The sequence below is a fragment of the Drosophila albomicans genome, chromosome 3, assembly GCF_009650485.2.
Source record: "Drosophila albomicans strain 15112-1751.03 chromosome 3, ASM965048v2, whole genome shotgun sequence".
NCBI lineage: Eukaryota > Metazoa > Arthropoda > Insecta > Diptera > Drosophilidae > Drosophila > Drosophila albomicans.
In genome coordinates, this window is record NC_047629.2 from 37,821,903 (window position 1) to 37,837,461 (window position 15,559).

The window sequence follows — 15,559 nt, forward strand, 5'->3', positions numbered from 1 at the left end:
CATACGCTATTAATTAATGTTAATTTTTTATTTATTTATAATTAACAAATATATATTCCAATTAATGAGAAACACGGGTTTGGCCATAAGCGAAATGTTAAGTGAATTCAAGTACTGTACTTTTGCATTCGATTACATATGCGATATACCTATCTTGCAGAAGGGTATATTGTCGCTTAACATTTCAACTGGAGCGCTGTACTTATTAACAGTCTGATTGGACTTCTTGTTAACAGATGTTAGTCGGACGCCGCAGAGGAAGCATTCACGATTTGCACTTGCATATGTTTTGTTGTTTGAAAAAGTTGTTAAACGTAATTTGACGGTAATTTTTGTGCTTGAGAGTTGTGCGTTATTTAGCTAAATCGCGTGTGAAAATCGACGTGCAACACAATGAAGGTTTGCTGCATTGGCGCTGGTTATGTTGGCGGCCCAACATGTGCGGTAATGGCACTCAAGTGTCCAGATATTACCATAACGCTGGTCGATAAAAGTGCCGAGAGAATTGCACAGTGGAACTCGGAGAAATTGCCCATCTATGAGGTTAGTTGGTTTCAGTTATTGTTTTGTTGTATCCCCAATTTACTCAGACGGCGGATGATCTCGTGTGTGTGCGTGTGTGTGTATATGTACATGAAATTGCTGATTTGTGTGCACGTACACATGCACAAGAATTGTGCATTTTAATATTGCCACTGTGAGTGTAAAAGAGAAAGAGGGAGAGAGTGTTTAGTAGAGATCTATAACGCTGCGTGCTGAAAAAAAATAACATCAAAAATGCTAAAACAAACAAGTCAGACACATCAATCAGAGGTGCAGATTCGAGAATGGTCAGACTGAAATGCTGAGCGAACGCTGTGAATACTGAATACGTCGATGAACTCCTCCTCACTCATGCTCATGTTTCAAGTAGCCCAACGTCCCAATTCCCCCCTCTGTTTCCCCCTTTCTTAAAAACCAAACCAGTTCCCAACTGACGACCGACTGTTTGAAACTGATTTGTATACTACACGCACCTCTTGGCTTCATGTTTAGCTTTGGCTGCGTGATTGTGATTGCGAACTCTTCATATGAGAGAGCATATGATCGAGTACATCGCAGGTGCTTGGCGCAATTAGCCCACAACAACAAGGTCAATGGTCACACTAAAAGTGAAGCCCAATGCAAACAAACACACATACACACACACACTCGCAGCAGTGTCCATTAGTCATTCATAAATAATACACACACATACACATGCGTGTGTTTATTATGTGGCCGAAGATCGCAGCTACACTGTGCAACAAGATTGCCGCCTTTTGGATTAGATCTTTAGGTTTTGAACTGATTAGAAAGCTGCCAAACTTCTGTGTAAGCATTTTGGTTTTATTTGTTGTCGCATTTCCGTTTTGTTTTTATTGTGGAACACTTCTTTTCACAACATATCCGTTGTACGCCGAACCAAATCCTTATCAGTCTGGCCGGGCCATGCTACACATTACGTCTTGTGAGCCAGATAAGCAACAGAACAGAACACTACACTACGCCCTGTTATCGGTGCGAGCTGGATAATGTGTGTGTAGTTTTGTTGGCTGGCACAATTCGAGGAAATTTACGTTTTTAGCAACAATCTTCGTCCCCTCACTGCGAAGAGATCGTGCCCGGCCTTATCGAATTAAATAAAAAGAGAGAAAACCCAATTAAGATAAGCTATTGTCGCAGGTCGAAGATTGAGTACCCTTACAAAAATTATGCAATGTAATATTTGTTAGAGTGATTTAATAATATAATGATTGATGATAGATTAAATATTCACTTTATTTATATTTATTTTAATTTATCAAAGCTATAATTGTAGTAATTACATATTTGTCAGAGATATGTAGGAAGTAATTATATTTCATTCTAACCATAAAAAGTTATTTTCTAAATTAAATTAACTTAAACTTTTGTGAGAGAAAAAGTTAAAATAACTGTTTATCAAAGATAAGAACTGTATTTTACTTAACCAGACAAAATAAGTCTGACGATTGTTAGGGATGCCTAGAAATAAAATATTCTAATGCCGAATCGACCGACAAGTTAAACTTTCATTAAAATTTCTTCAATATAATCTTAATTGCTCTTTCATCGTTCTTTTTAATAAATATATTATCTTTGTTTGCTCCTCCACGACTCTTTTGTGAATATTAACGCCTGTTAGAGCATTATAACGTACATAATTAAGAACTAAACAATTGTTGGGGCTAGAACTAGACAGAGAAACAGCGAGAATGATTTATTAGGCACTTTATTTTATGCGGCAACATTCTTTGAGTATTATCTGCTCATTAGGCCAAGGCACAGTTGAAATTTAATTATTCATTTATCTGCTCTTCGCTCTATGATTGCATCACCAATCGGCAATGGCAAATGCAATAAGTATTATTGGAAATAAATAAACAAAATACACACAAAAAATAGAAGCGAGAATCGTGGCCAATGTCAGTTAGAACTCAACATTCTGTGTCTGCGGCTGATTAACTCGTTTGTTTCTCTCCATGCCCACAAACACACATATGTACATTCAAGTACTATTTGCCCAAGTGTCAGGTTGAGAAACTCTTTCCTTGGCATTTACAAATATTGTAATTGCAATTGACTTTTTGCATTGTTTTCTTTTCTAGTTATCAGCAAAAGACAAGCTCATTTCAGAGACATTTTCTTTAATGTGCTCATAGCATTTCTTTAGAAATTGTCTTGGGTATTTCCCTTTAGTTTTTGTGTTATAAAAAATATCATAGTATTGCCGTGCTTCGATTAGCTCAGCATTTTTTGTGTTTTGTGGTAAATGTTATTGCAAAACTGATTCCAAATAAACATTGCCATTAACGCTTTCCTGTTGCGCTTTAATTCGCTTTCCATTTCTATTTCTATACCCTTTAGCTAGAGGGTCGCATAATTTTGTGCAAATGTACAATAACTTCAACAAATAACTTCAACAATAGCTAAATAAATATGTAACACTCGTAAATAGACCTTCAAATTACATGTGTTCTGGAGCTACATTAAACATTTCCGTCGCTCCATCCATCCATCTGTTCAACTTTGGTATTTAGGTTTCTGCACAACATGCGCAAATTGAGTTTAGTTCCAAATCCATATGGGAAAAACCAAGCGTACATCTGAAGTTTAATAAGCAAACAGCTAATGACGTAAATTCATTGTAGATGCAAGTTATCATATTTATTATACAATTCTTTTTTTGGTTCAATGGTCGTGAATAGACTCATATGTTTTTATGTACTTCTAATATTGAAGAAATTCAACAATTAGATATTAAATGGAATATTTTTTACAGCAAATGCGAACAAATTTTACGAATTGACGTGTTTATCTTTCACGATCATAAAAAAAATGCTGAAGATGTATCGATATGCTTAATTTTAGTGTGCAGATGGCGATAAAGAGACATAACACTTATTAATGAAGTTACTTAACCTAATATTTAAATAAGTCGTATAAACATATGTGCGAATATATGTAGATTAAACGAATATTGATACATTTATTTTCTTTCTCAAATTATTCTTTGCAACGCAGCCTGGTCTTGATGAGGTGGTGAAGAAATGCCGCAATGTCAACCTCTTCTTCTCCACGGATATTGCAACCGCCATCAAGGAGGCAGATCTGATCTTCATATCAGTGAATACGCCCACGAAAACCTGCGGCAGTGGCAAGGGTAAATATACCACACAGAATAGAAATAAGATCATCTGCATCTGCTAAGTGTACAATTGTTCATTGTTATTTTTAGGTCGAGCTGCGGATCTGAAATATGTGGAGAGTGCGGCGCGTATGATTGCCGAGATTGCACAGTCCAACAAGATTGTGGTCGAGAAGAGCACGGTGCCCGTGCGTGCTGCAGAGAGCATTATGCACATATTGCGAGCGAATCAAAAGCCAGGCATCCACTACGACATACTCTCGAATCCCGAATTCTTAGCTGAGGGCACTGCCATCAATGATCTGCTGAATGCTGATCGTGTTTTAATCGGTGGCGAGGAAACACCCGAGGGACATCAGGCTGTGGAGAAGCTGTCGTGGATCTACGAGCATTGGATACCAAAAAAGAATATATTAACCACGAATACGTGGAGCAGTGAACTGTCCAAGCTGGCGGCCAATGCATTCCTCGCTCAGCGCATCTCCAGCATCAATTCGTTGTCTGCTGTATGCGAGGCAACCGGTGCCGATGTCTCTGAGGTGGCCAGAGCTGTGGGCTTGGATTCACGCATTGGCTCCAAGTTTCTGCAGGCCTCTGTGGGCTTTGGTGGCAGCTGCTTTCAAAAGGACATTCTTAATTTGATTTACATCTGCGAGAATCTGAATTTGCCCGAGGTGGCGGCGTATTGGCAGCAGGTCATCGATATGAATGACTATCAGAAGCGTCGCTTCTCCCAGAAAATTATTGAGAGTCTGTTCAACACGGTGTCCGACAAACGCATTGCCATCCTGGGCTTTGCCTTCAAGAAGAACACGGGAGATACACGTGAAACGGCAGCGATTACTGTGTGCCAAACGTTGTTGGAGGAGGGCGCCAAGCTGGACATTTACGATCCCAAGGTGGAGCCGGAGCAAATCATTGACGATCTGACGCATCCCAGTGTCACGGAATCTCCCGAGAACGTGAAGAAGGCTGTCCAAATACACAGTGATCCCTACAGCGCTGTGCGTGCCACACACGCGTTGGTTTTGTGTACGGAATGGGACGAATTCGTGGATCTGGACTACAAACGCATCTATCAATCAATGATGAAGCCAGCATACATCTTTGACGGACGCAAGATACTTGATCATGAGCGACTGCAGCAGATTGGTTTCCATGTGCAGACCATTGGCAAGAAATATCAACGCGCCGGGCTGCTTAGATCGTGGGGCATTGTGCCACAGCTGTGAGTGATGCGGAGCGGCATTAAGGACTTAACATTTGACGAGACGGAGACCGAGACCGAAACATTTTTCCAGTATTTACGAGACTATAAATTGTAAATATGCGTTTTGTTTGTTTTATATAAATAGTTCAAGTACGAGTATTTCGCTAGATATACGCCTAAGTATTCCTATTTCTATTCCTACACAACCAAATGTCGTTCCAGTTGCAATATAAATACATACAATACTTACTTAACAAATACATATGAACATTTACCGTTGCAAACGGACACCTGCAATTCCGTTTAACTACAGAAATTCTCCTCACATACTTTCTGTACGATAATTAAACAAGCATTTACACACGAGCATGTACATTTTTTTATATAAATAATAAACAACAGTAAATAATCATAATGCTGGCATTTTAAAATGGTATTCTTCTAACGATCTGGCGATACCAGAGATAGGATGTCGCTGCCGACAAGCTAAACCAGGTCACCAGGTACGACAAATGATCGTTACGTAGTGTGACCCGTGTCTGTCCACCAATGGGACTATTTTGTGGACTCTTTGCATCGTACACGGCATCTAGGAAGACGGGAGCTGCATTTGTAGAAGCGCACATCTTGGGCAAATCACGATACAAATAGACCTGACCTCCTTTGTGATCGGGTGTAAACTGTGGACGACTCTCGCCCTTGCGCACCACGGCAGTCAACTGCACCTCTTGCTTCACCTGACCCACTTCACGCGTTGCGGGATCAATGTGCTTGCGCGACACCCAACCACGATTCACCAACACGATGTCACTGCAAGCAAAAAAGACAGTTTTATACTTTGGCATAAATATGGCTTCAATCGCTTACTCTCTGTCGGCCAATTTAAACGGGGTCACAATAAGATAACCATTGCCCGAGTCACGCTGAGAGAATAGTCCGCCTTGTGTCTCAACGCCATCGGGTCGTATGAGCGATCTTGGTCCCATTTGCATTTCCTTATCGTGCAGAAAGTGGCCACGCAGCGTAACCAAGCGATACTCCATATCATCCAGCTGGCTCAAGCTGTATTGAAGAACATAGAATCAATAAAAATAATTTAAATAATATAATGTGCTTACTCTTCGGGCACTTCCACCGGCGCCGTATGAAGTTGCTTATGTAAATCTTTGATTAGCTGCTCTTTCCAGATTTTGCGCTTCACCTGCCAGCAGCCCAAGCCAAAGGTGGTGGCTGGTATGAGCTGCAAGCGTACAAAATCAATAATAAGGCATATCTCTATTTTAATTAACTTACAAGTAGGAACCAGCCTAATGCTGTGATTTTATCCTTGTCCTTTTTGGGAATGCTCGTTGTCCATTCAACTTTTGGTGGCTGTTGTGCTTGTTGTGTAATCTTCCTGCGGAACTGCGTGGCTATGCTCGGACATCTGCCGGCAGATGAGCGTTGCAGCGCACATATTTGTTTCCACATTTGAGCATTTACACGCAGCAGCATTGTTATTTTGTTTTTATATAAAGTTTTCACGTCGCCGGTTGACGATAATAACAGCTGTTGGACAACACGGCCATAACAGCATGTTAACAGTTTGCTGTAATGTTGACAACATTGCCTATTACATTCCTGAAGTAAATCTTAGTTTTTACAAAGCTATTATATTTACAATTTAAATATTTACTTAATTTCAATACTATATTGTATATGTTTAATACAGGAAAGTGCACATACCGGTAAGAGTAGCTATAATGTTTTATTGCCCTGTTAAATCAGCTGTTCTTAAAGTTAGTTCTGAGCGAGTTGGTAGCTCTACATGCTTTTGTAACATTGCATCTTGTTTTAAACAAATTGACTTCGGCTTAATTTAAGCATGTTGTGCACACGCGCAGCAGCGAGGTTGGCCACTGGTTTAACAACAACATTACAGGTAACCAATTAAGTCCAGACAAAAAGTTTTCCCGGCTGCAGACAAATCTGCAACTGCATTTCTCCGACTCTTATGTAAACCACGCACTGTTTTCATTCCGCAGTTGAGGCAACACACATCAACATTGTACAACAAACATCATGTGGCGGCAGCAGCCGCTAAAGCAATTCAGCAGTGCCGACTGTGCTCCACTGGGGTTGTGGACAAGACAACCAAACAACAAACCACAACAGCCGAGGATGGCAGCATATTGAAACGTGTGCTTACAAAAGTCGGTTTTGCGCCCAATACAAAAGCCGTAAGAAAGAAACAAATTTGAAAATAATGAATCAAATTGATAATCATCAAAACTCTTGCAGCGCCTCAAGGTGACCAGCCATCTACTGTACGAGAGTGTGGCGGATAAGATCAACTATGTGGCATTCTTTCGAGACTTTCAGCTGCCCAACACGTTCAACTCCTGGTTTCTGGTCACTGAGCTGCATGTATGGTTGCTGTTGATGCGCTCGATGGCCGAGGGTTCAGAGACAGGCGAAGATGGACGCTTTTTAAGGAACTGCATAGTTGAGGCAATGTGGGGCGATGTTAACACACGCGCCAAAAAGTTGGGAGTAAGTTTGAAGCATGATCTGAGAGGAGTTCCTCTGGATGCTAACTATTTTTCTTTTTAGGCTAATAATCCTTCACGTACGAGGCAACAAATTGAGACGTTATCGGAACAGTTTCAAGCTGCGCTCATTGCCTACGACGAGGGCATAATGTCCGATGATCGGGTGCTCGCTTGTGCCTTGTGGCGTCGGTTTTTTGAGATGGAGTGCGATAATTACGCTCAAATCGAGCGTTTGGTTAAATATGTGCGTATGCAGACCGTCATGCTTGACAGCTTGACGCGGGAACAGTTCATCGTGAAGCCAAAGATTGCCTGGCATGATCTGGACAAGTGTAAAATCGACGCATAGAGGCAATGTTCTTTTAGTTTTGTTTATTAAAGTCAAATTATACACATTTGCAAGCGCCTCTAAATAATTAAATCATCGATGGACTCATCCACCAAAGCTCTCAGTTGGCATTTGAGTGCAAATGCCATGATGCGACGCTCTGCTAATCTTTTGTGATTGCTCGGAAGCTGTTGAAGAATACTGTTCATTTTTAAATAATCGTTGGCAGGCGATGCCAGCAATTGTGCTATTTGTGTATCTGCACTGGAAGGTGAAACTGTCTCAACTGTTGATTCAATTCTCGCCAGCTGCTCTTCTTCATAGATGATCTCCTCGTGAACCATCTGATCGTTGGACTCTATAATCTCTTCGATAACAAATGTGCTATCCGCATGCTGTTCAATATCGCCAACTTGCATCACAACACAATCGTTATACGACTGCCATGGATCCTGATCAACCAAGGCGTCCTCTTGCTGCCTTGGCAGCTCTATATGCTGTGGCTGCTGTTGTGGCGGGCAATGAGAGGTGGCCTTCGCTCTGGAGCGGAGCTGGGGATCTGATAGAAATTGCAATCGATCAAAGTATGGCCAAGTTGAGCCATTAGGGCGTCGCAACTCCTTTCTGTATTGATAATGCAAATTGTTCCAACGCATCAGGCAGAAGTTAACTTGGAATATTGCACTTTATTAAAATATATTGAGTATTGGAAGGATCGGGATAAATTACCATCGCACTCCATAACTTCTGCTATTCTGGCCCAGGCTTCTGTCTTGGCCTTCATCATGTCATAGTTGGAGAGTCCTGTTTGCCGTCTGTATAGTAAAGTGTTGGGCTCTACGTGATCGATGAGCTTGAAATCAAACGGACGATTCTTCTTATAGCTAGTACGCATCTTAAACTATATATTTCATTGATGAGATATGCCGAAGTAAAAATCTTTTAAGATTGTTTTGACACAAAATGGTAAATAAATAAAACTTCAGGGTAGCCGCATTTGGGATTTCAAAATAAGCTAATTAATGTCGAAAAATATGAGTTTTTGGTTTGGTTACACTTCACAAAGCGAAACATTTCAAGCTAGTTTTCAAATATATTAAAATAAATTGTTCTTATTCAATTGATAAGATTTTGGTAATAATAAATAATATAAAAGAACGAGAATAACAAGTGTATAGTGTACCATTGAAAGTCATAAAATTGGTGGTCACACTGCTCGCTGAGACCAATCGAATAGTCCTAAGTGTCAGCTGTTCTGCAAACAATTGGAATTGGAGTCAGCTGTTAAATATATCAACCGACTTTGTTTTTTAGCCGCAAACAATTTCATACAAAAAACCAAAGTGTATCCATTCTTAAAGTAAAATCAGTTGCTTTTTAATTTTTGCAATCAGCGATTATTTTATAAGAAAAAAGAAAAAACAATACATCAAAACGATAACAGTTGACAGAAATGTTAAGTTTGTGAATGCCAAAAACAATCGCACTTATTCTGTTCGATTTCGATAACTAAAAACCTGACGTAGGAGAAACAAACCTGGAAAATTTTTGGGTGAAGTGAAAAAAATTGCAAAAAAAAGTGAAAAGTATAATATTTGGCAAATAATTGTGCAATTTACGTGGTCAACGCAATGAATATGTAAGTGGCAATGCTGGCAAATAGGGGCATAGCATATTTAATGCATTTTTCTTAACAAATTACCGACATGTGGCGGCGGCAATTGGAAGGTAGTTGATTGGAGAAAGGGGGAAGGGCGGTTTAATGTCTAGGCGAAATTTTTCTCGAACTCTGGCTAAAAATCGATAATTCAAAATGGCAGAGAGTGTGAGAGAGTAGGAAATGGAAATTACATTGAAAAGTAGAAGTCGAATGTTTAGAACTGCTTTTGATGCTCAAAATTATAATTAATGGCGCTTCATTACGCTCGTTCCAGGTATAATGGACAGGTAAATGGTTATATGGGAGGCGCCCCAGCCGGTGGAATGCCTGGCGGTGGTAACAATCGCATGGGCGGCGCTGGTGGTGGATCCGGCATGTTTCAACGCAATCGTTCCGCTCCATACATACGTGGAGGCCCCGGCGGAGCCATGGGTGGCGGTGGAGGAGGTGGCGGTGGTAACAACGGTGGCTTTAATGGCGGTCGCATGAATGGCGGTGGAATACGCAATGATCGCGATGGCGGTGGCTTTGGTGGTAACCAGAATAACAATCGCACCTCGACACACGGGGCACATTTGCCCACAATTGTGTGGTCCGAGGTGTCTTTGACACCCTTCCGCAAGAATTTCTATAAGCCATGTGAATCGGTGTTGGCACGCACCCAATTGGAAACGGATAGTTTCCTTAGCAGCAACGAAATCACCATCAAGGGCAACGAAGTGCCCACGCCCAGCATTGAGTTCGAGGAAGGCGGCTTTCCCGACTATGTAATGAACGAGATACGCAAACAGGGTTTCACCAAGCCCACAGCAATCCAGGCACAGGGTATGCCCATCGCTCTAAGCGGACGTGATCTGGTAGCTGTCGCCCAGACGGGCTCTGGCAAGACGCTGGCCTATGTGCTGCCCGCAGTGGTGCACATCAATAATCAGCCGCGCTTGGAGCGTGGTGACGGACCCATCGCTTTGGTGCTGGCGCCCACTCGGGAGCTGGCCCAACAGATCCAGCAGGTTGCCAGTGAGTTTGGCTCGAATACGCAGGTGCGCAACACCTGCATCTTTGGCGGCGCTCCCAAGGGGCAGCAGGCTCGTGACCTGGAACGAGGTGTGGAGATTGTTATAGCGACACCCGGTCGTCTTATTGATTTCTTGGAGCGTGGCACCACATCGTTGAAGCGTTGCACCTATTTGGTTTTGGACGAAGCCGATCGTATGCTTGATATGGGCTTTGAGCCACAGATACGCAAGATCATGCAACAGATTCGCCCCGATCGTCAGGTATTGATGTGGTCGGCCACCTGGCCAAAGGAGGTGCGCCAATTGGCCGAGGAATTTTTGAACAATTACATACAGGTGAACATCGGTTCATTGTCGCTGAGTGCCAATCACAATATACTCCAGATCGTTGATGTCTGCGATGAGTCGGAGAAGATTGTCAAGCTGATACAGCTGCTGACACAGATCTCTAGCGAGAATGAGACAAAGACCATCATCTTTGTGGAGACGAAGAAGCGTGTGGATGAGATCACACGCAATATATCGCGACAGGGATGGCGGGCATGTGCCATCCATGGCGATAAGTCGCAGCAGGAGCGTGACTTTGTGTTGTCCAGCTTCCGCAACGGACGTCACTCGATATTGGTGGCCACCGATGTGGCTGCCCGCGGATTGGGTGAGTTTTGCCGTAGCATTTTTGTGCTTGCAGTTGGCTAAACAGCTGCGCCCGTTTGTCTTTTTTCGATGCGCTCTTCTCCATAACAACAACAATAACCAAGCAAGTGTTGCTGTGGATCAACAACATGCCCAAAAAAAGAAAAAAAAAATACAGAATGCCAAATGGTTTCTTTCATTATTTGATTCGTCGTCGTCGTCGCCTGGCAGCGACCGTCAGCGATGAATCGGCCAACACCGACCAACCAGACTCTCTCTTTTTTCACTTAAACTCGCTTCACTTTCCTCTCACTCTGACTTAATCGCTTCTCTATGGTATATCTATTGTTACACTCTCGATTATGAGATTTCTTGACAGGTTAAGTTGTGCATTGCATGTCTAAACCGTTCTACTCTTCTAGCTTCCGCCCGGGGAAGTGTTCCTAACTATTTATCCAACCCGCAATTCCAATTTTTGTGTTCTACATTTTCATTTGGTTTACATTGAGAACTCTTTTTCTTTTGTTGCTATATTCCTTTTGAATACCAAGAAAAGTATTTGAAAGAAAATGGTGTGGTCGAAATAATAATGAGGGGAATGTGTTCTCCATGCATTTTGCTGGTTATATGAAGTTCTTTTCTTTTGTTGTGTGTATCTATATATCTATAGATATACATCTATGTATGTATCTTTGTACTTTTAGTTTCGTTGACCTTCTTTCTACTAGCCTTTAGTATTTTTTTGTGCCTCGTCAAATTACATTTGAGTAAAAACTAACATTACCGTATGCAAATTTGTTGTCAGTCAAGGAGTGAATGGCTTAGCAAAATCCGATTAATACTTATACACACATATATATCTATATAGAATTGTTTTAAAAATAATGCTCGAACAATCTGATGATCGATTTGAAAGTTGTGCTTTGAAAGACGCTCCAAAGGTTTGCCAGCTGGTGGAACTTTCTTGAAACTAATCTATAATTATTTTATTTTTTTTTTTAAATAGAGTTTTTTTATGAAATTCGATTGAAAATTGAAATCGTGATATGCATTTTGCGGCCAACAAGTTTTTGACTGATGCTTATTATTATCCGTAGCTTACTTGTATTTATCATAAACAGTATTATGTATTTATATCGTATAATATTACGTCGATCCTATATGTATAAAACCTAAATTTGTGTGTGAACAAAAATATCATCAGCACTTTTTGAAATGGACTTCGATTTTTACATGGCAAAGAAAAAAAAGAAAAAAGAAAGCAAAGCAAAAGTTAAATGTTAAACAAAAAGTTGTATACACAAAACAGAAAAAAGTTAAAAAAAAGAAAAGAAAATGTTAAGCTTTATATACTTACAAGGTGAGGGTTGAATTCTTAAGTTTTTAGCAACGCGGAACTCTCATCACCTAAGCTCCGCGACTCCAGGCTCTACAACAGACATCTACAACAACAATTATATCCAACAACAAAATATACAACCGCTACAACAACAGAGCTGTAACAACATTCTTTACGTAAGCCCTAATCTAATATAATCATAGATCGCACACGGGGTAAGTACTAGGATAATTTTGAACCAACTCTCGCTCACCACTCTCTTCCTCTTTCTCTCGTCTCTCATAATCCATTCATTTCATTTTAATTTTTTTTAAATCGAATTTTAATTTTGTTCTTGCCCATCGCATCATTAGATTTCCTACCACCCCAAACACTATTACTAATGTTCCGTTTCCACCGATCTTAAAGTATATATAAATAAATATCCTAGCACCCAAAAGAGAAAAGCAATCATATCATTATTATTATATAACCTATTTCTTAAGTTTAATCAAGCCGTCTCTTGTATGCATTAAGCTTAAAAGTATATATAGATCGAATATATACTTGTAAATGAAAGATTTGTGTATTTAAAAAAATAATAAAAGTATAAGAAAGAAAAGAATGACAAACACAAAGGTCGAGGTCCACATTTCTGCAGTATAGAAAAAACATATATCTGTTTGCCAAAGATGTATAGTTGTTAATATACGCTAAATAGTATTGATGGCGAAATTTTTGTTCAAAGTACAAACCAAATTAAACAAAGCAAAGCAACCAAAACCAAAAAAAAAATCAAATCAATTAAATAATATTCAAATAAATAAAAAACAAAAAATGAATAAATCAAATACTATAAAATTTAGCAAGTGCTTATTTAAGTTTATCAAAATATTGAAATAAAAAAAAAAACGAAAAATTCTTACACACACATAAGTTTCTGTTTTTGTTTATAGTTCTTGAAAATATGTATTTGCATTGTATGAAACGTATTATTTTGAGCAAACCCTTTTAACATGTTGACAACTTCTTCAATTTTCAAATCAACACAGACGTTGACGATGTCAAGTTTGTGATCAATTATGATTATCCTTCGAACTCGGAGGACTATGTGCACCGCATTGGACGAACCGGTCGCTCGAATAACACGGGCACAGCCTACACTTTGTTCACGCACTCGAATGCCAACAAGGCCAATGATTTGATTCAGGTGCTGCGCGAAGCCCATCAGGTGAGTGATCCATATGTTAATACAGTTTATTTTATAGTTTAACTAATCTCTTGATCTTCACAGACCATCAATCCTAAACTGATGAACATGGCAGCTAGTGGTGGCTATCAGAAGCGTGGCGGAATGGGCTATCGCGGCAATGGTGGCGGCTATCAGGGACGCAACCAACAGATGGGCGGTGCTGGCAACAACTATCGCAACAACCAGAACAACAACAATATGCATCGCAATGGCAACAACAATGGCTACAATGCAGGCGGTCCGCCACGTTACGATCAGAAGCCGTCGCGCAATTCTCCGCCCGTCCAGGGAACTGGCTATCGTCCACAGGGCGGTGGCTATCAACAGCAGCAACAGCAACAATCACAGCAGCCCAATGGTGTGCAGTTCTCTCGCTTCAATCCAAATGCCGCTTGCTTTGAGCCCAAGACTCAGGGATCGGCCGTGCAACAGCATCAGCCACCACATTTGGCCGCAGCTCAGGCAGCTGCCGCAAATGCTGCCGCCGCGGCAGCAGCAGCTGGCTATGGCTATGGTGTTGACCAGAAGCGTTCGCGCTTTGCTTTGAATTTCAATATGCCACCTCCACCACTTCCCCAACAGCAACAGCAGCAGCAGGCACCACATCAGCAGCAACCACAGCAGCCGCCGCAACATCACCAGCAAACACAGCAACATCCACAACAGATGCCCGGTGGCCCAGCAGCTGCAATGCCTCAGGCACAGGCCTATGGACAGTACACCAGCATGTCCAGTAGTATGGCGACGGTGTCGCTGAATGGAGGCGCCCCCAGCATACCGGCCAGCGCATATCGTGCCCCATACGCAATGCCATATGTGATGCCGCCACCACCTTTGCCCGTACAAAACTAAAAAACAGTAACGCCAAATTGTATGAGCTTAAATTGTAGGACCCTAGTATTATTATAGTAGGTCCATGGTTTTTGCTCTATTGTAATTTCCTATCCTACATACACAGACACACACTCACACACACTCACACACACGTATAACACGCACACTTGTACACACGACCTCAAACATTTTACACTCTCAAACTAAATGAAAGTAATCCAGATGCAACCACACATTCATCTTCGTAAGAGAAACGAGTGTACTTACGTCCTAGCGACGATCTGAGGTCCCCAGACTTGTGTAGATCTCCCACGCCCACACATTAGCAATATAATATGGTTTAAATTGAAATCAAATACGCTTGTTGCATATCTATTTGTTTCACATTCGTAATTCAAGTTCATCTACACAAAATAACAAAAAAATACTGGGCAAAACAACCACATTACTAAAAATCATTGTTGGCATTTAGCTTTCAAGATCCATTCAAACGTTTTAGCGTATTTGATTTCTGTAATTATTCTCGAATATTCTATTCTATAAATACGCATAAAAAAAACTACAAAATATGTAAAATTAACTATTTGCAACGCTCCAAAAATGCAAAACTTCAATTCCAACTAACAACAAAACAATAACTAAACACAACAGACAACAACCAAATGTCAATTTATTAGAATCAAATGAATATTAAACCATATTATGTAACTAGTCTAATTAATTGCTTAGCTGAAGCATACACAACAACTACCACATTAACATCAACAATATGAAATAAATGTACAATTCCATTTAATGTAAACATATGAATTGATTTACAGAACTATGAATAAAGGAATTAATTAGACATTTGTCACATTGTTTTAATACTTACCAACAACATTTCTGAAATTATCAAGACGAAGAATTCTATAGAATTGTTTTTCTAAACTTAATTGATTTGCTTTTATTTTCATTTTTAAATATATTTTATATAAGAAAAAACTATTATACATCCAAAATTATCATAATAATAAATAGAACTAAAGTATACAAATATTACTAGACAGCATCGTTCCCATGATCATTGATCAATCGATCCATCGAACC

The 15,559-nt window shown here is 40.3% G+C and overlaps 5 protein-coding genes across 6 annotated transcripts; 3 read left to right on the forward strand and 2 right to left on the reverse strand.

The window, feature by feature from the left end:
- The first annotated feature begins 225 nt into the window (after positions 1–225).
- Positions 226–5,313, forward strand: LOC117571386 (UDP-glucose 6-dehydrogenase). The gene is made up of 3 exons (XM_034253504.2): positions 226–543; positions 3,565–3,703; positions 3,779–5,313. Exons 1-3 carry the CDS (start codon positions 394–396, stop codon positions 4,918–4,920), a joined length of 1,431 nt encoding a protein of 476 aa, XP_034109395.1. The 5' UTR covers positions 226–393; the 3' UTR covers positions 4,921–5,313.
- Positions 5,313–6,460, reverse strand: LOC117571389 (SURF1-like protein). The gene is made up of 4 exons (XM_034253508.2): positions 6,192–6,460; positions 6,017–6,138; positions 5,766–5,960; positions 5,313–5,708 (listed from the first exon to the last, which is right to left on the reverse strand). Exons 1-4 carry the CDS (start codon positions 6,390–6,392, stop codon positions 5,324–5,326), a joined length of 903 nt encoding a protein of 300 aa, XP_034109399.1. The 5' UTR covers positions 6,393–6,460; the 3' UTR covers positions 5,313–5,323.
- Positions 6,461–6,677: 217 nt separating this feature from the next.
- On the forward strand, positions 6,678–7,824 carry LOC117566966 (ubiquinol-cytochrome-c reductase complex assembly factor 1). Its single transcript, XM_034246621.2, has 4 exons — positions 6,678–6,819; positions 6,923–7,117; positions 7,179–7,430; positions 7,491–7,824. The coding sequence occupies exons 1-4, from the start codon at positions 6,763–6,765 to the stop codon at positions 7,776–7,778; spliced, it is 792 nt and encodes a 263-aa protein (XP_034102512.1). The 5' UTR covers positions 6,678–6,762; the 3' UTR covers positions 7,779–7,824.
- On the reverse strand, positions 7,711–9,010 carry LOC117566967 (uncharacterized). 2 transcript variants are annotated; one of them, XM_052005567.1, is made up of 3 exons: positions 8,941–9,010; positions 8,487–8,658; positions 7,711–8,427 (listed from the first exon to the last, which is right to left on the reverse strand). In XM_052005567.1, the coding sequence occupies exons 1-3, from the start codon at positions 8,941–8,943 to the stop codon at positions 7,838–7,840; spliced, it is 765 nt and encodes a 254-aa protein (XP_051861527.1). In that variant the 5' UTR covers positions 8,944–9,010; the 3' UTR covers positions 7,711–7,837. The 2 variants fall into 2 exon arrangements, with proteins under 2 accessions (XP_051861527.1, XP_034102513.1); XM_034246622.2 differs by lacking the exon at positions 8,941–9,010 and having other exon boundaries at positions 8,487–8,921.
- A 217-nt stretch (positions 9,011–9,227) lies between these two features.
- On the forward strand, positions 9,228–15,321 carry LOC117566965 (uncharacterized). The gene is made up of 4 exons (XM_034246620.2): positions 9,228–9,396; positions 9,692–11,088; positions 13,437–13,615; positions 13,679–15,321. The coding sequence occupies exons 1-4, from the start codon at positions 9,389–9,391 to the stop codon at positions 14,486–14,488; spliced, it is 2,394 nt and encodes a 797-aa protein (XP_034102511.1). The 5' UTR covers positions 9,228–9,388; the 3' UTR covers positions 14,489–15,321.
- The last annotated feature ends 238 nt before the right edge of the window (positions 15,322–15,559 follow it).